Source organism: Sapajus apella, unplaced genomic scaffold (assembly GCF_009761245.1).
Source record: "Sapajus apella isolate SASKATOON/1434 unplaced genomic scaffold, GSC_monkey_1.0 scaffold1, whole genome shotgun sequence".
Lineage (NCBI taxonomy): Eukaryota > Metazoa > Chordata > Mammalia > Primates > Cebidae > Sapajus > Sapajus apella.
In genome coordinates, this window is record NW_022436941.1 from 7409353 (window position 1) to 7433258 (window position 23906).

The following is a 23906-nucleotide window of genomic DNA, read 5'->3' on the forward strand; positions in this document are numbered from 1 at the left end:
AGAAACTAAGTAAATGACATGTTTATGTGAGGGAACTATAAGGAAAATGAATGAATTACCAGTATATGCAGACATGGGTGTAACTAAATATAGTGTGAGAGCAAAAGAAGGAAGTCTCAGATGAGTACATAGAGTATGATTCATTTATATAAAGTTCAAAAACATATAAAACAACATACTGCATAGAAATACAAAGGTGAGATAAAGCAAAAGAATGATAAACACAAAATTCAGGCTAATGGCTATCTCTGAATGGGAATGAGGGAATAGAACTAGAGAGGGACAAACGGGAAAATTCCAAATGAAAGGCACTGTTCTTTTTCTTTAAATAAATGGATTTGTCCATGTTCGTTGTATGATAATGCTTATACCATCTACAGAGTGGATAAGTGTTCTTTTCTGTCTACTTATTACTTAATAGAAATAATTTAAACACTTATAGTTATTTGAATTTGATTTTTTATGTGGTATGAAATAAGTTTCCAATGTTGTTTCATTCTAAGTGGATAGCAGGTTACCCCAGCACCGTCTGTCAGATAGCTATCATTTTCCCATTGGAACGGCAACTCTTGTTATACATCTAATTTTCATATACATTGGGATATATTTCAGGATGCTGTTTTCTATTTTACTGCCCAATCTGCAGTCATTGATTTGTCTATTCCTAGGTCGATCTCATATTGATTTTATCACAGCAGCTTTCTGGCCTGAATGTTCCAGTATCTGGAAAGGCACATCCCCCTGCACTGTTCTTTCTCTTATTTTCCTTGGTTATCTGGGGCATTTATTACTTCAGGTGAACTTTTTAAGATCATTTAATCCAGGTCCAAAATGATTGCATTAAATTTGTATATTTATGAGAATGTCTTCCTACCCACAAATAAGAAATGTTCCAATCTTATTTTATGACCTTCAATAGAGTTTTATAGTCTTTTTTCATATAGGTCCTGTGGCTTTCTTGTCAAATTTGTTTATTAATATTTTATGGTTTTTACCATTATTATGAGTAGATGGTTTTTTCCCTTTTTCACTTCTAATTATTTATTGCTACTGTTGAAAGGAATGATTAATTTTGGCATGTTTATCATCTGTCCAACTAGTTCATCATAATTCTCTTATAATTTTAATATTTTTTCACTGGAGTCACTTGAATTTCTAAGTATACAAAAACATAATCAGCAAAAGGAGATTATTGTTAGCTGTCTTTCTTTTCCAAATGTTAATGATTATTTCATTTTCTTTTCTTATTATACTTCCTTTATGAATAAGAATGGTGATAACAAATACCCTGTCTGGCTCCTGATTTTAATTGGAAACACTTAGTGATAGGCTGTTTAAGGAGTTTTCTTCTATTTCTTTGTCCTTAAAGTTTTAGATGAAATTATCACTGTATTTTAAGACTGTATTTATATTTTCACTGTAGGTTTTAAGAAATATCTTCTGCTTGACCTTGGAAGACTGGAGTCTTAATACTGACCATTCTCTCCTTAAATTTTCCTGATTTTCTTAACCTTGGAAGACTTGAGGACTTAATAGTGACCCTTATCTCCTTACATTCCCTCCTTCAATTCTCCTGATTTTCTTGTTGGCTCAAAAATCATAGTTTCCTCAAAGACTGTCTTTGTGCTGCACTTGATTCTCATGGCATTTTGGTATTTTGTTGTCACTGTTTAAGGTGTCACCCTCCCCTGCAGTAGCGTAATTCTGGTCATTCTTTCAGGGACTGGACCTCCCAGTGTATATGGCTCTTTTCTATCGCCTGTTTGAAGGTAACACTGAAGAACCTTAAGGCAGTAGTGGTCTCACAAAAAGTACCCGATAGGGCAATCGCTGACCCTGTGAACTTCTCATAGTAGACAGGTTGTCAGGCCCCAGTGGAGACCCCTGGTCTCCACATGCTCTCCTGAACTCAGGGGTAGAGCAGACCAGCCCCCTTGCATTCAGCAAAGCCAGCCTCCCCGAACCCTCAGGCCCAACCTGCCAGAAGCTTCAGCTGCCGGTTGGCTCAGTTGAGCCAGGGGGTTGAAGTTGAGAATACATGAAATAAAATTGTCCGATATTGTTACTAAGCTTTGTCTTGATATTATCCAGTGCATGTTTTTATGGCTGATAATCCCATTGAGAGACAAGGGCAGATCCTTGGGAGGAGAAACTGAAATGCTCCTGATTAGAAAATGGTAGATTTTTGTGCTCGTATTAGACATTTTAATTGAGCCCCCATTTTTTCATTAGAAGTAGAATGAAGGAGAAGAGCATGTTATTATTGTGAGACACATCTATGACAGGTGATCCAACCAAGGCAAGGTGCAAACCGGGGCAGTCCTTATATGGCAGGTTAAAGGGCCTTGGAAGAATTTAGCTCCCCATCTGTGCCGGCAGGTCTCCAAGGATAAAGTGACAAGGAGCATCAAGGCAGCTCACAGAGTAACTCCATAGTGATTCTTGAAATAATTGGAGGCAGGCTGGGGTGCCATGGCCTTGAATCATTAGTTGGTGGAAAAGCAGGAAAGAACCCACGTAGCGGCGCATCAGCAAGATGGTGCAGACCCGTGGAGAGCAGCAACATCTGGTCCCCTCGGCTCCAAGATGGAGGGAGCCCAGAGGAGCTGAAGAAAGTGACAAAGGAGCTAAGTACCTGAAGGAAAAATGAGGGCTGGTGACAGGAAAGAAGACAGATGCGAGCTGAAGAGGCTTTGGGCAAAGAAAAGGAACTCGGGGGTAGGAATATATTTGGAGGAAGTGTTCTAAAACAAAGCCATTTTGTAAAAGAAACTCCCCCAAGGGCAGAAATCCTATTGTACTTGACATTTTTATGCAGCTTTCCTTCCCAAGGAGGTCTTCAAAATAACCCTTCAAAAGCCAGTTGAGATCACTTCACAGGACAAATAGAGGGAAAAGAAAAAGATTTGTGCAGTTTTATTATGGCCAAAAGACATCCAAGTTAAAACACGGGCCCTGATGTACATCCAAAATTCACAGATGTGGGATGATTTTTCCAGTCTCAGGGATCTCTATACATCCCTCTCATGAGGAAACTGCGACTCGTATGTGAAAGAGATATAGATCCCAGGTCACTCTTCTCCCACCGAGGGCTTTCTACATTGTCCGGTCTTTCCACTCAATCTGTGGCTGTGTCCATTTCTGTAACGCCATTGGTTGATTACTCAGCTCTCTATCCAGACAATCTTGGGTCTCAGCCGTGTCTTCATTGCATTCAGTTTTTCACCCACTGTTTCCTGCAGCCCACTCTATGCCAGACCTGGTGCTGAGCTCTGAATGTAAGAGAAGTGGAGCCTGGTCCCAGCCCTGAAACCACAGACACTGCCTGACATCCAGCCTGGAGCTCTGAGCAGCTATGAAGGCACTGCTGGGGCCCTGCCCTAGGGCCTGCTGTTCTTTCTGAGGAACCACAGGAGCAGGAACTCAGGCCAGCAGCCTGGCAGCCTGTTTTAGGTGGAGGAGGCCTGGGAAGCCTGGGGGAAAGCTCTGGAAATGGTGAGTCAGGTAGCTTCACCGTTGTCACACATAGTAGATGGGGAAATGACACACAGTGCAAAGGGCTCCCAGAACTAGGAGAAACCATAGGACTTGTCTGTAGCAGGTGAGCCTGAGAGGTTTGCAAGATAGGCTGGTGTCGGGCCCAGGTCGGGGCTGCCTTTGAAACGGAGCTCTGGTGTTTTCCTGGTGACTGCCTGACACTGCCCACTGCCCTTAGGTATTGAGTGGAGCCTGCAGTTTGTGCTGTGAGTTGGTCCCAGCCACTTTGCCCTGAGAATGTATCATTTCAGACTCCCCCAACTTGGAAGCTGGGCAGAGTTTAATAAGGGTCCAATGAAGGCCTTGATACAAGGAAAGCATTCTCTTGGGGTATTTTGAAGCATGCTATTTTGCATCTGCCTTTTTAAAAACCATCCAATACTTTTAATATAAAGATGATCACCTTTCCATGAAGGCTGGCCTCCTGAAGGCACTGGTATGCACTTGAATCAGTAAAACCAAACGGCTACTTCTTCTTTTCCAGTTCTATTTATTCAATCTGTCACCAAATCAGAGTGTCTGAATTGAGCACTTACTAAATGCCAAGCTCTCTACATGAATTATCTCATGTAATCCTCAAAGCAGTCCTGAAAGGGGCAGACCACTGTTATCCTCACTTTTATGTAGGGAAAAGCAGGTAGAACCTTGCCTGGGGTCACAGCTATCAACTGTCAAGGAGCGCAGGACTGGGTGGATGCCAAGGTTTTACTGTGTTTTTTGAGACCCAGCAGGACTACAGGGGTGCTGTGGGAAGTTCTGTTGCAGCACCCGCCCCCTCTGCCCCCCACCCCCCACCCCCGCCCCACAGTGAAGAGGGGCTACATTCTCAGCTCCCATCATAGCAGCCTGTCCTCTGCCTCCAGCCCCTTCTCCCTCTGCTCCACCAGGAGAGAGTTCATTCTGTCTCAGTAAGTCTCAGGTAGGTGGCTCAGGGCCTCATGTTCCTCCTTTTCTGGGGCCTTTTTTTGTGAGGCTGGGGGCTCTGAAGGAAGATGCCCAGGCAGAAGAAAGAGATGTGAGTCCTTGGCAGCTCCCTCAGGTGACGCTGGTTACTGTAGGGATTTTGGTGGTATTGAGAAAATTATCCAAAACTTGGGTATGAGGCAAAGGGAGGGTGGCAAGTTCTTCCTCTGGGACCTTATTTATGAGACCAGCCCAAGGATTATTTACTGATCCAGGCTAGAGGGTTACATCTTTGTTCAACTCATAATTTACCACTGATTAAAGGCCCAGACTGTGCAGCGTGACATATTAACTTGCACATTTGTTCCCAGTAAAAATGTACATAATTCTTTTGGGTGGAAAAGAGAACCCAAAAGGTTGTAATACTCTTTTTTTTAATTTTTTTGAGACAAAGTCTCGCTCTGTTGCCAGGCTGGAGTGCAGTGACATGATCTCGGCTCACTGCAACCTCCGCCTCCAGGGTTCAAGTGATTCTCCTGCCTCAGCCTCCCCCGAGTAGCTGGGACTACAGGCGCACGCCAACGTGCCCAGCTAATTTTTGTATTCTTAGTAGAGGCGGGGTTTCACGATGTTGGCCAGGATGGTCTCGATCTCTTAACCTCGTGATCTGCCCGCCTCAGCCTCCCAAAGTGCTGGGATTACAGGTGTGAGCTACCGTGCCCGGCCAAGATTGCGGTTTTCTTACCCTGCAGGTCACTCACCTACTGTATGCCTAGCCTAGGCATCTCATTCCAGTCGTCTTTCTCTAGTGCTCATATGGCTCAAGTCCTCCTCTGAACCAGCATCCCCACCGTGGGCTCTCTCATTAAGAAGGCTTTAGCACATGCTCACTTTAGATTATCATGACAGTCACATTTTTAGTTTTTGAAATTATGCTTTAGCACTTGTGTTTGGTGTTTGATCTTCATCTGTGACCAGAAATAACACCTCCAAAGCCGTGCCTAGGGACATTGGACAATATGTGGAAACATATTTGTGCTTTGGTTTGATACAAATTGGTTAGATAGAAACTCTTTGGGCAGAATTGAGAGGCCTCCTGACGGATGAAAGGTGTTCCTTCTCGTCTTGTTCCAGGCGTTTCTGACTTTGAAGTCAATTTGTCAGACCTCAGGTTAGGATCTGTAAACACTATGCATGACAGGCTGCATTGCCTTCCAGCAATGCATAACCATGTGTTTCTGTTGAGCTTTGGGACTTGGAGAATTTGGTCAAGTTTTTCAGAACTGGTCAAACTTCTGCTTTCATCAAGTACACAAGAGCCTCAATGTACAGGCTGTGCTCATCGGTTGATTTTGAGATCACCTTTGGCCACGGAGAGTACATTACATCTGTGCTGTGGTCACCTGTCCAGTTTCAGGCAAAATGGCAGGAGTAGAGACAGGGAGGTGATGAAGCTGGAAACATCACAGTGGGAGGCAGGGAGCTTAATGACCCGGTGTCGGTGCATGACAGGGAGTGGGTTTGGGCCTGTGATGTTGACAGATCCAAGCAGGGCTTCCTTCTGCAGCCCTACAAACCTCCAGCCCTTGGAGAAGTTGCTACCTAGGGCTGTAAGCTCTGTGTCCATGAGGTGTGTGAACAGCAGCCATTCTGCAGGCAGGGTTGCTGATATGTGGATGTATCCTGATGTTGGAGAAACTCACACTGTGGACATCTACATCCGCCTGGCATGAGTTCCTTGAAGCAGGGACCATATCACCAGCTGAGCAGATTATCCCAAGTTCGAGGGATTTTGAGTGAGACTGATGTAAAGCCAGTATCTACCACCTACCTGCTGTCTAACTGTAGGCAAATCACTTCTTGACTCATATTTTCTCATCTGTAAAATGGGCATATATTCATGCCACAAATATGTGCTGAGTAGGGCCTGTGTGTCCACTTTATAAAGCTTTGAGGAGGTTTAAATGAGCATCACCTGAGCTTATAGATTCTAAGAGTTTTAGCATGGCGCCTGGTGGGCATGCCTCAGTAAATAGTAGTCACTTTAAACATGGCCTTCTCTGGCTGGGTGTTAACACACACATGTCCTTAGGAGGAATCACAGATTCTCTTCCCAACCCTTGAGTGTAAATGAGGTGTCACAGGGTAGAGTTGAACCTGAAGCAGCCCCAGCACTCAGGGCATCTAAGAGTGTGGAGGCCCTCACCAAAGTGGCCTGTGGTAGGAGCTCAGAGAGGGCTGCTCTCTTCCCATCAGCAGCCCTGAAGGGTGCCAAGAGTTTTCTGGCCTCTAAGATTGTTGGAGGATAGACCTCTTTCAGCTGGGAGGGCTGAGTGGCAGGGTGGCAGGACCTCACCCCACTTTCCAGGTGAGACAGTTGGGCAAGGCGAAACTTTGCACCTTCCTCACCGCTCCCTGCAGACTGAGTTTGCCTGGTGATGTTGACATTGGAGCGGGGCTTTAGGAGCCAGGCCTCTTCTTATACCAGGCCTTGCCCTGCATGCCAGGTTCGAGGGCACCCCAGGGTGCTCCACTCTCTCCTTCCCCGGGTCTCTGCCATCTTCACCGTCAGGTCTCAGGTCTAATCTCACCTCCTCAGAGAGCCTTCCTTGACCACCAGTGTAAAGTGAGCCTGCTGCAGCACCCTGGTTATTTCCTTCCTAGCACTGAACACCGTCTACATTTGTCTTGTTTTTATGTTTGCCAGTTTACCCTCTTGTGTGTCTTCCTACACTGTGATGCTAGTGCCCTGAGGACAGGATCCTATTCTGTCTAAATCCCCAGGCACCTGGAGTTGGGACTGGTGCATAGCAGGTGCTCAGTAAATATCTGTTGGATGGATGGATAGGTGGGGACCTGGCAGGCAGGCACCCCAGAAGTGCTCCGTTGTTACCACCCACCCTATAGGGTAGACATAGGACTGGAATGGGGGGCCTCTGCCTGGTTCTCACACAAACCTGAATTCTGCAGCTGCATACCAGGCACTTGGGTGGTTTCCGCAATGAGAGAGTCAACACTGACAGGCACTCTCTGTCCCTAGAGCACCTTGGCACATGTGGGAATATAAATTGTCTTAACGTGGGAAGACTACTGGGACCGTCACCTCCAATCCCTGTATACACACCTCACATATCTGCACATGTCTACACGCACATGGCTCTTCCACAGGCAACCCTCAGCTCTAGGTCTTTAAGAAACCCAACCACGACCCCAGGTGAGGGCCGCTGCTCCCCTGTGTGTTGGTATATCAGCACATGGAGGATAAAGCTTACAAGTCCATGTGCAAGGGGCCGTATCTGCTAACAGGCAGGTACTTGGTTCCTGGACAAGTACCTCTGTGTGCAGAAGCTGGAGACAGCTGCTGTGCTGGGCCAGGGTTCGCAGCAGGTGGCAGATGAGGGTCTTGAGGTTCTTGGTGCTGTACACACTGCCTCTGGTCTTCTGCATTCATGCTCTGCTCTTTCCAGACAGTTTCGGGCTTTCCAGTGAATGGCCTCCTCAGAGCCAAGCCATCACCTCATTGAGGCTGCAGAGTGAGTTGGGGTGAGGTTGTAGAATCCAGTGCTATGTCCTTTGTGAGGAGGCCTTGACAGAACCTCTGGCTGAGATCAGAGCGGGGAGTTCCCAAGGCCCTGTCAGGAGAGATGGGGCTCTCATCAATAGTCGAGCTGGAGATAAGGTCTCAGACACAGAAAAGCTGCTTTGAGAAGAACATGCCAGCAGGCCACTGGCATCCAAGAGTGGAAGAGCTCACAGGTTTTCTCTCACTGCCATTGGGGCAATATCCCTGAGAAGGGAGCACTCGTTACTTTTTTTTGGGCCTAGGAAACGGTTACAGAGGCTGAGTCAGAGTTTGGACGCAAAATTGCCCAGCTGTCTGAGCTCTTGGTTGTGGCTGGCTGTGGGGAGACAGCGGAGGGGCGTCCTGCTGCCTGTGGATGTAGACCCACTCTCTCTGGGGCCAAGCTCAGGACTCAGCCTCCTGCTACTCTCTTCACCGGGGTCTCCACAGAGACTTTGCCTCTGTTTCTTCAAAATGGGCAATTAGTGGGTTCCATCCTATCTGCATGGGAAGGTTATTAAAACAGTGATCCCATGGTAGTACTCTGCTTCCTGGCCCTGTCTTTGGAGAGAAACAAAGGCTGATATTTTCAGAGCTGTTTTAGTTTATTCTAGCAGCTGCCAGCACTTTCAAGGCAAGGGGCTTGCCTTCCACAACCGGTCAGTGACACCACCTGTACCTATGCTCCTGCTCCCAGTTCATGGCAGTCCTGGGTCTGTGACATTCTTACTGGGAATCCTTATTCAGATCACAGAGGGAGTCTTTAGCACCAACTGGTACCAACAGACTTGCTTCTCCTACCTCCATAATGTTAACGTAACAATTCCCATTTCTGACCATGTTCAGTAAATTTAATTCATGTTGAAAAGCAGCTTATTTGGCGAGATGATCGGTTTTTAACCTGAGTAAATGGCTTTCTTGATGACTATAAATTAAGCACATTGTACTTTCCGTGCATCACGGTTGTCCTCGTAAACACTACAGGCAGCTGCCGGTAGTCTCACTTGGTTACCTTTCCCATTACTGTTTTATCGTCATCGTGGTAGGAGTGGGGAATTCATTCTGTTTTAACGACAAGGAGGAAGTGGTAACAAGGGGCTTGTGTAACGAGGAGCCCACCTCTGGGTCAGCATCTCTGTAGCTGTGGATGGGATTCCGGGCCTGCCCCCACCTGGGGCACTCTCAGCCTTCCATGGCCTACCATCAGCGGCCTTTGTGAAGGGCATATGCAGGGCTTTCATGCTACTTTTGTCTTAATTGCAAGTAATTAGAATCAAATATTTGCCGACAGCCAACTTCCATGTCAAGGAGAACCTGAGTGTTCTCGACAACTCCGGCAGCCACTCCAGACAACTCCAAGGTTGGTGCCAGTGTTTCCCTAACACTGACCCCTCAGAGTGCAGCCTGCAGAGAAGGCCACAGGAGCCCCCCACCAGCAAGCCAAGCAAACATGGGCGCCTGCTGTTCCTGTATGATGCTGGGCCTCAGACGTGCTCACTACCATCTGGACGCACAGCTTTCAAAGGAGAGGGCCGGGAAAAGTAGCTTCCTCCCCACCCCACCCCATGAGCTGGCCTTGGTTTGACTGCCTGGGCTGGGGTAGGTGGTCTCTGAAGCCCTTCCCAGCTCTGCTTCTCCAGGATTCCAGTTCTCCTTACTCCGAAGGTGCACCTCCACAGACATCCATCTTCCCTTCATACCTCCATCCTTCCACTTCCCTCCTGCCCCCTTTGGAGAAGGCAAAGGAAAACGTACCACTACAGGGTCATCACGTGTGAGACTCCACCACCCTCCCATCCAAGCCCCTAACCTGGCTTCTGAACTCAGCTCTGCAAATGTCTGCATTTCTTAAAAACTGAGTATTCTGGGGCCACACGAGGACAAAAGTCCGGCACTTGTGGGACCTCCTGAGGCCACAGCAGAGCGGGCCCTTTAGGGTAGGAGGATTCAGAGAGGGACACTTAGACTTGAGCTGGTAGCAAGCACCTCATAGAGGAAATGCCCTGAAGGGTACCTTGGAGCTGGTTTAGCCAAGGGAGAGAGCAGTGGGGGCCAGGGCATGCTCCCTGATGCAGCCTCAGAGAGACCAGGGCACAGAGACTTTGCCTCTGTTTCTTCAAAATGGGCAATTAATGGGTTCCATCCTATCTGCATGGTAAGGTTATTAAAACAGTGATCCCATGGCAGTGCTCTGCGTCCTGGCCCTGTCTTGGGAGAGAAACAAAGGCTGATATTTCCAGAGCTGTGTTAGTTTCTTCTAGTAGCCGCCAGCACTTTCTAGGGTAACTCATTTTCCAACAACCCAGGAGAATCACGCTAATCAAACATGCTGTGTGGCAAAGCGGCCATAAACACTGGAAGTGAGGGGCCTCCAGCCCAGAGCCTCCCTGCCAGGTGCCTGCCTGCCTTCCACCTCCTTCCCTCCCCGCCACCTCAACCTTGACAGGAAAGCATGCAGAGGAGCTCCTGAATGCCACTGGGCCTTCATGGTGACATGCCAACAGTTAGCGAAGTGGATAAAAGAGATTCCCGTCTGCTTAGGATCTGTACTTTTACGCTGTTCAGAGATATTTGACCTTCTAGATTATTATGATTCAAGAAAAAGTCAATACTTCTTAGCTTGCCAAGGCTGGAGGAATTTAAATGAATTATTGAATCAAGCAGTTAATCTGCCGATAACTGATTTTTTTCCATTCAAATCTATCATGATGAAAAGCAGACTTAACCAAAAACAAGAAAAAGAAGACTTTTTGCTTTTTTTTCTTTTTCTTCTTTTTTGCTTAGACATTTTAATCCCATGGGTAGGAGCTGGGGCTGAAAGGTTTGGTCATGATTACTAGGGCCGTTCTTTCTTGCTGAGCATTTTGACAGAGATTTAACTAACACTTAAAGCAACATCTTTTGAGGCCATCAAATCTGTATTCACATTTCAGTTGTCTTTTGGTGTCCCTGTGTAATTCTTAACTTTCCATCTGTACCTTCGATGACATGTGGCAATTTTCTCATTTCCAGACTCCCAGAATGCAGTGTGATGTTGGTGACGGAGGCCTGTTTGGCCTTTCACTTAAATGTGCCCTTTCCAGCTGCCCTGCCCCCTTTGGTGTGTGAGCTCTGGGTGCTGCTGCCTGAGATGACTATGGGTGTGCGTAGGGTGCAGGGGACACTCAAGCAATGTGGCAGCTGCCATTTCCAGGGGCTCAGCCTTCTTGCCTATGATTGCAACGTTATGCTTGAAAGGACTGGGCAGCGGGGAAAGGCTGCAATAGCTCCCTTGATGACATGTGTCATGGAGAACCGCATTCTCCCCCAAGGAAATAGCCAGCCTCTGGTATCCCTACCTAGGCTACCTCCACCCCCATCCTGAACAATTGGAGCATGACTTTCTTCTTATACCACACTTCCTCCCTAGACTCTGCAGTAGCTCCCTAGTGCCTACAATAGTGTACCTAAATTTATCTGCTTGGCTCTCCAAGTCTCCCAGAAATCATGCCTTGCCCACCCTCCCCAACCCCACCCTGTACAAAACTCCTTCTCACATCTAGTCTGCTACCTGAAACCTGCAAATGTCACCCACAGGGCAGCTGGGAGAATCTTGGCTCAAGCCTGCTGTATCTCCGGGAAAGCCCTCCTCTCCTTTCCAGGGCCCACTGGCACATCCCTGCCTCCATGATCTCCGCCACTCCCATTTACTTCTCCCAAACTTAGCCCCCTGGCTCCCATGCTCTTTGCCTGATTTGCATACATATCACCACCTTACAGAATGACAGAGTCAGAAAGAGGGAAAGGCCTGCCTTGTCTATCTTTGAGATCCCTGAGGTGCCTAGTACACAGCCTGGTCCAAAGTCATGACTTAGTAAAGAAAAAGAAGGAAAAGGTGTTGTGGATGGGCGTGGGCACTTTTTTAAAAAGTCATTGATTTTAATAGGCCTCTAGTTCAGGAGGCTGACTGTGAGCCTGGGAGCAGTGGTAGCAGGCTTTGTCCTTCGGTGTAAGGTGCTTCTTTGTGAGCACAGAATGGCCAGGTGTTTTCATTTTCAACTGGAAGCAGGAAAAGTCAGCTTAAGAAAGAAGCAAGAGTTTATCAAAAGCCCCCAGCTGGGTACTAGGATGGGCAGGTGTTGTATCTCAGATCAGAGTGAGTCAGCCATGAAATCCGCGCTCTGCACAGCAGGACCTCCTTCTTGGCACCAATGGCCACCTCATGGAGGGACAGGACTCCCTAGGAGACTCCAAGCCCTGAGGCCCCACCTTGAATAGCTTGACTTCACAGGCAAATGGAGCCTGTGCTCGTAAGCCACAAAGGAAGCCCTTGACCCCAGACCCTCTGAGTGTTTGCAGCTGACCCTCTGTGTTTGTGTGTCTGGCAGGGCTTCCCGGCCACAACGGGCTGCTGGCCTCCTGCGGGAAGAAGTTCTGCAGCCGAGGGAGCCGGTGCGTGCTCAGCAGGGAGACAGGGGAACCCGAATGCCAGTGCCTGGAGGCTTGCAGGCCCAGCTACCTGCCTGTGTGTGGCTCTGATGGGAGGTTTTATGAAAACCACTGCAAGCTCCACCGGGCCGCTTGCCTCCTGGGAAAGAGGATCACCGCCATCCACAGCAAGGACTGTTTCCTCAAAGGTAGGAACAGGGCCCTTGCCCTGTGGTTTTGGGTTTTGTAATGGATCTTCTAATGCCTTTTTGACAAATGACCTGGGTGCTGAGTCTACAACTTACATATGTATAGAAAATAAAGACTAAGGCTGGCGTGTAACAAAATGGCAGCAGTGGCATTCTGGTGATGCATGTTCTGTCTGTGTCCCACCTCCAGAGACCCCCATCCTTAGAGGAAGCTCCTTGTAAGTAGAATCCAGACAGGTCAAATTAAACCCTGGATGTACAGGTTCATTAGGGACCATACAACAGAGTACTACCCAGGTCTCCACATAGAATGGGCCTTTGCAAGGTTGTAACCAGAACCACGTTTACCCCTCTGCACAGAGTCCCATGAATCAGGGGGCTGTGCTGTGCATAGAATGTGGTCAGGCAGACACCAGCACAACGGCTCCCAGCATGGCAAGGACACAAACTCTGGCCCGGAACAGTTGTTCATGGGAAAGCATTTCGTGTCTTGCCTGTCCAGAACATCCCTGAGCAAGACAAGGAAGCCCCTGCATGAACATCAGAACATGCCCGTGGACCTGGGGCCAAAGGACTCATGCTTTGGGCTGGAATTGAGTCAGCAGAGAAGGGATGGTAAGAGCCATTAGGGCGGCGGCTATGGCTGTTTTATGTACAAATGTATTCTCAGCACCTAGCACAGTGCCTTGCACCAAGAAAACGTTCAATGGCTCCTAGATGCTTGAAGATACAAGAGTCAGAATGCACATTCTGTGTTGACTGAGGTGGCCCTAAATAGTACTTCCCATGACCAGTAGAAGTATTTGTTGTCTACAGATATTTGTGTACAAAGTGGGTATACATGAATTAGTAAATGCGTAGAAGACGAAAGCAGCCTGCAGGCAGATGGGAACAGTCCCACATGGCCTGAGCTGGGATTGCCCACCTGGAGTTGCATGAGGTCAGAAATGTGCTTTAGGTTGCAAAGGCAAGAGAGGAGGAGGCTTGGGCTAGAGACCTGCCAAGTGCCTGCAACACTCAGAGACAAAGGCTTGAGAGCAGGTCAAAGCTATAAGGTCCTGGACACCAAGTGAGAGGGGGCAGAGCCCCTGCCTCACCCTCACAGGCCCCCAGTGAGGATGGTGTGATGCATGACACATGTGTGTGGAGGCAAATTCACAGCTGAGGTGGTGGAGCAAAGGTGTGTTGGCCTCTGCGGCATCTACCTGTGTCACCTGCACCCACGTCACGAGCCACTCCACACAGCAGTCGTGGCAGCATGGAGCACTGGGCAGGGCAGGGCTTGGGAAAGGCACCTTTACCTGGTGATGAGAATAGTCTTGGACACCTTCACGACTGTGCGTATGATGCTAATGCCGAGGTGCTTCAGAGATCATGAGACGCATTATGGAAATGAGGCCAAAATGAGCCTAGGGAGAAATGTCCCTGGTCTGGAAGCGCTTCCCAGCCACATGCTGCCAATTCCTCTGCAACCGTGCACACTAAAACAGTTGACCAGTTGCTCCAGCTTTATTGGCTGTGTTGAGTTTTATAGGCTGATGTTCCATTCTCTGGTTTCCAATATCCTCCAAATTGCATCTTCCTAAGGTTTCTATTTCTGCATCAGAGTGTGCACAGCCTCCCTCACCATCAGTTATTCAAACAACATTTCTCGTTTCATGGGAGGGAAAAACCAGCCACCACAAAACTCACCGAGGTGAGGAGCGATAGGGACAAGCTGGCGTGGAATGAGGGGCAGGCAGCCTTGAGCAGCTCAGGGCTCGGTTCTGCTTCACACTGATTGAATTTATCCACCGAATCCTTCTGACTCATTGAGGTTTTTACAGATTGTGAGTTGCCGCCCACTCGGTGTGGCAGAACTCCTCCCTTAAGGACCACTTTTCCGTGGAGAGTGGTGCCTGAGAGCTCCACTCACGGAAAGACCAAGGATGGCATCCTGGCTCTGGTACTTCCCAGCTGTGTGGCCTTGGTTGTATCACTGCTGCTCTGGGCCTTTTTCTTGGCTGTAAAATGGGAGTGACAGCAGTACCCACCTGCTGCAGCCATGGAGAGAAGCACAGGTGGGGTGGCACAAACACCACTTAGCACAGTGCCTGGCACATTGCATGGATTTGGTGTTCATGAGACCTGCCATCAGTGTTTGTTCTAATCCAGCGTGGCCACAGGCCGAAAGCAAAGAAATGTACAAACTGAAGAATGCAGAGACAGGAACAAGGGCTCTGCCTGGAAGGTCTGGGAAGAGATTTCTGAGCCCAGATATCTTAATGGCAGGTGGAGAATGGGTGAGGAAGACATGAGCGTCAGGCTCTAATACTGTCCCAGCAATGTCCACCTAGAGCCAGGGCTTCTCTTTCTGCAGATGGTCTCTTGGTTTGGACTCTACTGGAAAGCCTTCAGTGCCTCATGCTCTGGGTCAGCTGCAGTCCTCGTAGGAGGGCAGGAGAGCTGGGCGGTCTCTCCTTCTCTAGCATTGCCATAGGGAGTGCCCAGCAAACAGGAAAGACCTGAGCACTGATGAACAGGAGCTTGATGGGTGTTATGCAGGCCAGCCCCGAGGTGGGTGCCTTGGGGTGAGCACATCACCTCCACCAGAAACACGGCTCCAGGGGAGAATGGGAGGAAACAGATGACAGAGGTTCTGTTGGGAGTCAGGGACAGAGGGTCCTGCAAGAAAGGCTATAAAGAACAAGTTCCTACAGTTCCCACCCCACCATGGCAGCAGAATATTTAATACCAGCTTGAGGTCTATGGATGACAATTTGTCATTTGTCCCAAATTTCCAGGGAGCTGTTAATACAGGAAACAAAAATACCTTGTTTTCCGTGCAAGCAAAAATTCTAAAATCATCCATCTTTCATTCTCTATTTCTATCAGACTTTACAAAAAGAAGTTATGACTTTGTTCTCTGGGACTTTATCTGCCCCCAGAATTCACTGTTAGGACAATTCTTTGTGCAGCTGGAGTGTGTGGAGCAAAAGGAAAGAGGTGATGGGTTGTGCTGGGCTAAGCCGCTGCAGTTTGGAGCTCTCCATCTGTGGCCAGAGCCCCTGATCCCCTGTCAGGGAGAAGGTTCTCCTGAGGACTGGTGGAGGACTCATAGCCCTCACCACTCTGTGAGGGAGAAGAGGCAGGATTCTAAGTCCCATTTACAAGAAAACTTCTGGTATCACATTCCAATTGCTATGGCAATGGGATTCCTTCTGAATGTAAAATAAAATATATCATTTAGGGATCATTAGCATGTACGAAAATCAACCAGACTCAAAAGGATTGCTACAGCTAGAGTTCACAGCTTTGATCCCAGATCTCCTGAGTCACAAGCAGGGTCTATCTCACTGAAAGTCAGGGGCAAAAAGAGGTGTGGGAAAGATGTATCTCTTCTTGTGGCAAAATTAGAGTCACGTTTTTCCTCAGCACCAAATCCTACCAAGAGAATGCCAAGATATCGGATGGATTTCACTGTTTAACTTCTTATGGAGTTTGTGTCTTCAAAGTTATCTTGTGACACTGCATTCCTGTTTGTGTATTGGTTGGTACTTTTCAACTCATTTTTCTTGGTTTTGAATTCACGCTTTATCTCCTATGCTGTTCAAGATGAGTCTGCCTTTGAGCAATCACTCACCAAGCCAGGGTTGTGTTATGCCAGATGATACAATGTCATAGTTGGGCAGTTTTCCAAACAAACCATGAAATTATGGAAGAAAGGGGCTGTTAGAGGTTCCGTTTTAAGGGGCCCCTTCAGCTTCTTCAGCCTGATGGTGGTTGCAGGTGGGTTTTGGTGCTTCAGAGGAGAGTTCCCAAGATAATGAAAGCCGAGGAAAGTTTTTCCATTTTTGGAAACAAGTTAAACATACTAGAAGCTCACTAAGAACTCTTTTTTTCTTACTTGTTACTAAACAGGCATAAAAACTCAATATTTTGTTGAAAGTTCGCAGAGCAGATAGAACTCGCTGCCAAAGAGCTGTTTTATTCCTTCCTGTTATTTTGTTGCTGTTGTTATTACTTTGAGTCTTGTTACTTTAGGAATTTAAATCGGGCCCCACACCTCCAGGGGCATTTCTGTACTTCCACAAGGCTTTTCTGTCCTGCCAGGGAAAGCTTCTCACAACCCCAGCTGTGTCAGCCCACCCCGGCTCTCAGCAGGAGACTCACTTCCTGGGATGTGTGAGATGCTGCTGCGGGGCTGTGATGCCGTCAGGCATTGAGAGGGGAGTTGGTGGAACTCTGCTGGAGCAGTCCCTGTAGCAAGAGGTGCTGGGGCCTGAGGAAGCATCAGGGAGGCCCAGGCTGATGGGACAATGTGGCACATGCTTGAGGGCACTGCTTTGGACGAGGCACGTGAGCTTTCTGTGCCTTGCATACCTCATCTGTACAATGGGAATAATAACAGTACTGACCTCACAGAGTGTTGAATGACAGAAGCAGCACCTGGCACGCCGTGAGCATTCTTCCCTAAGCAGTATCGACAGCACTGGGGATGGTGGCGGTGCCGTGGCAACATCAGGACTTGTTCAAGGAGTAGATGCAAGAGGCTATAAGACCCTTGCCCATTGATGTGACTGCTCCGTAATGAGCTAAGAGGTCCTCCTGTGAATGAGGGGAGAGAATATTGGCCCTCCATATTTATTTAATGAATGACTAGAATTTGACCTCCAGTCTATCAAATTTAATGATCACCTTCTCCAACTGTCTTGCTTTGTGAAAAGAGATGGAAGGAGTCACCCAAGTTCATCCAGCAGGTTAATAGAAAGAGCAAGGGGAGAATCAGTTATCTTTGATCCCCAGTCTGGACAAAGCTCCTGGAATGTACCTCTGGGCTCTCAGGAAATGACAGTGGATGCTGGGGTAAGAATTCCTCTGCCTGAGTATGAGAATGTTTAGAGAAGGTGCTGCAGGAGAGAACTTAAAGGTGAATCTTGAAGTGCCAGGGAGGGTTTGCTAGGTTGAGAGGGTGCAGAAGGCTTTCTAGGGATGCAGGCACGATGTACCTCCAGTCTAAGGGAAGAGCAAGTGATTATGGGATCCTGGGTATGGGAGAGGACATTGTTAGGGATAAAGGCAGACAAGTAGTGGATTGCAGCAAGCTGGGAAAGGCCTTGTGTGCCAGGCAGGGTAGTCTGACCTCAAGCTGACCAGGTGTCAGATAAGCTACTGCAACATTCTCATTTCCCAAAGAGGGACCCTGAAGCTCAGAGAGGGCTAGTACCTGTCCTAAGTCGCACAGGCAGAACCAAGCCTAGGGCCCAGGCTTTGCTGCTGCAGCGAGGCCTTCAAAGGCACCCATAGCTTTGGGGCTGTTTTTAGTTAGATCTCAGTAAGGCATGTTCCCAGAAGATGCACTTGCCCTATGTTTCTCCCCTGGAAGACCTCCTGGTGCAGCAGGAAGGCTCAGGAGCCAAGGGCAGTGGAAAGGGCCTCACATGCCACTGCTGGGCGGGGCCTCCCTGCTCTGCAGGTCATCAAGAAGCCACAACTTCTCCAGGGAAAGCTGGCTCAATCATCCCAAACTCATAGGGCCTCTGGACATCAGAAACCCAGACCTCTGTCTCCTTTCTAAGGAAACAGTAGGAAACTCAGGACTATCCATAAGGCCACCAGGGGAACCTGGGGTCAAAAGCAGGCAGAACCTCTGGGGGCAAGCCAACCTTCAACCTAGTCTGGCTCTGGAAGCTGGCCTCCGCTTCCTCTCCAGACGCCCTTTCCTTGCCCTTCCACTCCTGGGCATACCCACATTTCTGTCCAGTGGCCATTGTTGTTCCTCCAGTCCTTGCAAAGGGATCTCTCCATACCCAGCCCTCTTCCTGGCCTTCAACTTAGGCTCCACCGAAGAGGGTTTGGCCATTTTCCACCAAGCCACTCAGCTTCACAGACCTCTGTTGAATGCCTACCGGGTGCTAAGGCTGTGTCAGGACCTGAGGATACCAGTAGGATCAGACCGCCAGGCCTATCTTCAAGGAATTTGCAACCAAAAGAGATGCTAGACGTCTCCACTTTCTGGGTTATCCTTTGGGAGCTGCTTCAGCCAGAGATGCCTCCAAGACCTCAAGCACAAATGGGATTCTTTATGGCCTGTCTCTCATGTTAGATACCCCCTCCTCACTCTGCATATTCCGTCAGTGTCTGTGCAAACAACTAGGACTTGACTGAACTGAAAATTCACTCACAACCCCCTAGTCCAGCATCCCTGCGAGCTCAGCTGTCCCATTTATAGTATCTGCTTCTAGGATCAAGAAAAGTGACTTAAAACAAGTATGTGTGTTCTTTGGATATTTCTTCCAGATTTTATACAAGGAAATGTCTTGGTGTGAGCACCCCGCAAATGTGCAAGAATTTTATCAGTCCAGCACGTGTGGTGTGCTTCACAGAACTGCTACACTTTGAAAGAATTAATTACATTCCAGTAATTAAAAATTGCTAAGAAGTTATTGAGCTGAGAAAATCTCACAGAGCATTGATTTCACTTCTGGAAACAAGCTACAGTCTCCGAGTTCCCCACACTGTTTCCTGCTGTTTTCTGGCACCCCGTTCTTCTTTCTCCAACCCCTTCTTCTCTGCACACTCCTCAGTCCCTTTAGTTGCTGGCAGACTAGTCTCTCTCATCCTAAAGCCCAAAGGAGCAGGCTTTTGTCCCAGCATCCTCCCGGGGACCCTTTCATCTCTTCCCCCGCAGGCCGCAGAGTGTTTCCTGCACTGGCTCTCTCTACCTCTGTAACTTCCCTGTATTCTGCCCTCTAGGGTCTGCACCTAGCTCCGGTCTTGTTACCCCTGCCACTGAGTTTGCTAAGATCACCTTACCCTTCTAAGTGCCAAGAGGGCACTTTCCAGGCCTGGTCTTGCTGCATTCCACTGGCAGTGAGCTCTGTCATCCTCCCTGCAGCCAGGTTCCACTGTCTTCTGGGGACATCTGACTCTCTGTGGGCCCCTCCTTCTCTAGCAGCTGCTTCCTGGTGGGTCCCCTGTGGCTCTCTTCTCCCCATGCCTCAAAGGCCCAAACTGTCCCATGAACAAAGACCCAACAATGTCTTCATGGACCTCTCCTCACATTTCAGTCCAGCTCTCATTCTACCTGGGATGGTCCTTCCCACCATCGTCTCCTGGCTGGATGACCTCTATGGCCTCCTAGCTATTCTCTGAGCTCTGTCAGATGCTTCTTCAAATCCACTTTCCATATGGCATTTAGAGTAAGCTTTCCAAGATGGAGCTTTGACCATGATGCTCTCCTGCTCGAACCCTTCTGTCCATTTATTCAGCAAACATTCATGTACGATGAGTCAGATACTATTCGGGGATGTGGGGGCACAGTGGGGAACAAAACAGACAAGAGCCCTGTCCCCATGGCAGGTACAGTCTTGTAAGAGAAACATACAGTAAGCAACAGATGAAGTCTATGTGATGGTGACAAGTGACATGGAGCAGAATAAAGCCAGGAGGGCAGTTAGCCAGAGCCTCTGATATGAGAAGTGACATTTGGGCAAAGACCTGCAGGAGGCTGGTGGGTTAGGTAGTGAGGCATTTGAGTATCTGGGGGAAGAGTATCCCAGGCAGTGGCAATCAAAGGTTTGGCATGTTTGGGGTCTCACAAGGGAGCCAGGTTGCTGGACTAGGGTGAGTAAGCAGAGAGAAACTGAGGAAGTCGGAGGCTTGATGGGGCTGATCTCCCCATAGGACCCTGTTGATCACTGGAAGTCCAAGCTCTTTGCCACTAGGCTATATTGCCCTTCTCATTACTCCATGAGGCCCACCCAAAAGTGGCCTTGATGAGGGAGGGAGTGACATGGAGCCTCCTCCCCAGACTTCCCCACAGGAGGCTGTTTGAGGAAGGCCCTGTGTAGACAGGACAGGTGTTGGTGGCTCAGGTGCTCAGATTCATGAGCGTGAAGCCTGTGCCCAACACTCGGGAGGTTTCAGATGATCATTAGGAGTCAGATGTTTCATTACTGGAGCAAGAAGAAGTTGAGTTGAGACTCCTTTAAGGTTCTCCCCTATCGTGCCTTCAATTAAGATCAAGGCCCCCATGTAGCAGCCGCTAAATGACACCATGTATTGAATCTCTGTGCTCAAGCAGTTTATCTGATTATCTGTGTGATAGACTCAGCAGCTGTCAGACCAGCCACAACTCAAATACGTGGACTCTGTACGCCTGTCTCAAAACGTGTTATGCTCACTAGCAAGCTCGAGGACAGGACTTTCGTGCTCTTTTCTAAATGTGGATCCCTTTCAGGTTCTTCTGCTGCCTGGTGATATCAGGCATTGAAGGGGCCAGTGGCTGGGAGGACAGTGGGTGCAAGAATGAGCAGAGGCCTTGGGGCTGCACCATTCCCTCCCTCGCTCCAGCCCTTGCACTCAGCCTCTCTGCGTGCTTTTCTGGACAGGGAAGCAATGACCCAGTGTGGGCCATCTTCTTTTCTCCAAAGAGGAGGGGAGCACTTACCACTGAGTCAAATTAACTGAAATAAATGAGGGGGGTCAGGAGGCAGTGACCCAGGGGAGAGTAAATGACTGCTCATCTCCATCAACAGAGAGTATCTTCCTGGGTAAAACACTTCCCGGCAGAGCAGGCTCATTGGATGCATGAGGAACAAGACCACACCAAACAACTGAATATGAGGTCTATGGAGTTGTGTCCTTGGCCAGGAGAACCAAGGGACAGAACTACAGAAAGCTGGGCCCGAGCCCTGTACAGCATCCTGAGTCTCTGGGAACCATCCACACTTCTGACTATAGGTGAGATTGTGCCCCGTCCTGCACTGGGTGCCTTGCGAGGGCCAGATCCAGAACACACGTATTCTCCAGGTTAATGAGGGAAGACAGAGCTTCACAGTGACCGCTGGGTTTGGACATGTCCTAGAGAGTTCTTCACTCTGCTTTTCTTCTTTTTGTGTTCATTTCTGCTTTGATGCATTTTGATCACTGATTAATGAAAGTAAACGGAGTGAAAACCACTTTCAAAAAGCTCCTCTAAATGAAAGTAGCAAAATCACTTTGCTTGCAGGTAATTAAAATAGCCAGATGCTGTGAACTCCGTCCACTTATTATAAGCAGGGTGACCTGAGCTGTGCATTTCTCTTTGTAGCTGGAAAGAAGGGCTCAACCAGGGACCTAGCAGCCATCTCTCTTTTCTTTTCTTGTCTTCCCTGGGGAACTTTTGCTTTCTCTTCCACTGCTTATGTTCAGTGTACTCATGTTCCCTTCAGCTGGCTAAGGTGTGTCCAAAGGCCTGGTGTACGGTGATCCAGCGCATGCCTCTTTGAGCCCCTGCCTCCCTCGCTCGTTCTGCCTGGCCAGCGCTCTGACTCTTCCTCTGATACACCTGTTCATCTCTGTCTCTGTCTGTCTTCCTCTACCCCATTTTTGTCTCTGTTTCTCAGATGCTGTGTGTCCCATCCAGTGATCCATATTTCTATCAAAATATAATAAATCCAAAGTATTTTTATAGGGCTTTGTAGAGATATTTGCTTATACCCAGTCAATTGGAGCTTGTACAGATCCTGGTCTACATGAGTCCTCAGAGCTGAGATTTTAATCTTTTTCCCATGCAAGCTTGTCCAGTGATTTTGGGAACCCTTGATTAGAGGCATCAGAGGTTATGAAGGGCAGAACCTTTCCTGGTAGGTGGGTGATGGACAGCAAAGCGGGAGTGAGGAAGATGTCTCTTGTAAAGCTGCAAAAGGAGAAATAGACCAAGAAGGAAGTTTCAAAAGGGGACATCAGGATAGGGGCAGAGGTGGTACCAGAAAGGATCAGTGACACATTTTCCTAATTCCATAGACAGTGAGCTTGCTGTTTCTCCTTTCTACTCACGTGCAAAACTCCAGATTTTTGCATCTCTCAACTGTTTAGCCATGAATGCTGGTTACAGGGAAGTTAAGGCCTCTTGTCAGGTGCAACACGTTGCTGCAGTGACCATGGATCTAGTTGTGATTCCAGTCTGGTCAATCTCACTGGGCTGCGGTGAGAGCAAACAGAGGTGAAGCCTGAACAGACCTGCCTGAACACGGATGACAGTGAGGCTGACTTCTGCCACAGAGGAGGAAGACAGCACACACTTAAGATGCAGCAAAAGAGCATGCTTCGGGGAAAAATTATTACAAGAAACAGAAGCACATTTCAGACAGCCACTGTGTTCTACTCCCAATTCGAGAAAACATGAACTCTGAAATGAGATAAAAAATGGGATTATAAATTGGCTGAGCCACAGTCAAAAATAAAATGGAAGCTGGGGGAGGGAAGGAAAGAATACAAAGAACCTGAAATACAATTGCAGAAGTTTCCTGCTTCAAGCAGTAGAAGGAAAGATTAGCAGTACAGAAATCATAGTTGTTCTCCAATAGAGAGAACAAGCCTGAAAACTGCTCCCCAAATACACCGAAAATGAGCAGAAGGTTTAAAAAATAATGTGAGAGAGGAAGATAGAGATGTAGGACTGAGATTAAAGATTTAAGATAATAATGATTGGTTATCTTAAAGACTTCAGAGCAATTCAAATGGACATGATAAGCAAAGAGAGAGCCGGAAAAATAAGTGCCCTATGCTGAAAGATTTATCAAATAAGTCAAACTATAATTGCTAAAATTTTAGGTTTTGAAAAATATTTAAATTGATCTGAAGTGTCCAGGAAGAAGAAAAACAAAACAAGCAAACCAAAAAAACACCACCTGGTGTTGCACCGGGAGCTCTCAAGTGGTTTTAGCTGACCGGCTTTCCTAGGGGCAGCTCCTCCCCCTTCAGTTACATTTATGTCAAAGGTGTCAAACAGTGTGTTCCCCTCACACACTGTGTGGTGTGAAGGGAAAAAACATTCTGTCCTTGGACTTTTCTGCAATATTAAAAAGCAAGAAGGCAATGAAGAACATTGGTAGAGTTTTGAGGTGGTAAGACTGTGATGCAAGAATCTACACTTATCAAATGGTGATCTATGTGTGGAAACAACAGGAAGTATTTTCTGCCAGGCAAGGGTTCAAATAATACATCACCCACATACTCGGCTGGGGAAAAAAACGGGAAAGATGAACCCTTCACATTCTACAGCAAAATCAGAGAATCTGACAAAGAGGAAGCCATGGTACCGAAGGCGTAGGTGAGCACAGGGGCTCTTGAAATGAGAAGCTGTCTAAATAACTTTTTTAAATATAGTTACCAAGAATTGCAAAGGGTAGATGATGAGGTTAAGTGCACTTAATTTTCTTGATGGACTTAGGGGAATTTCAACAGATCACGCATAATTCTTGACTCAGTATGTTAAAAAGCGTACATGAGCCCAACTAGGCAATATTCCATCAGAGCCCAGA

At 47.9% G+C, this 23906-nt stretch overlaps 1 protein-coding gene across 2 annotated transcripts in view; it reads left to right on the forward strand.

The window, feature by feature from the left end:
- Positions 1–23906, forward strand: part of FSTL4 (follistatin like 4) — a 424697-nt gene that overhangs the window by 193815 nt on the left and 206976 nt on the right. For both annotated transcript variants that reach the window (XM_032252787.1, XM_032252850.1), the window contains exon 4: positions 12370–12618. In XM_032252787.1, the coding sequence (XP_032108678.1) occupies positions 12370–12618 (249 nt within the window). The remainder of the gene's footprint in view (positions 1–12369; positions 12619–23906) is intronic.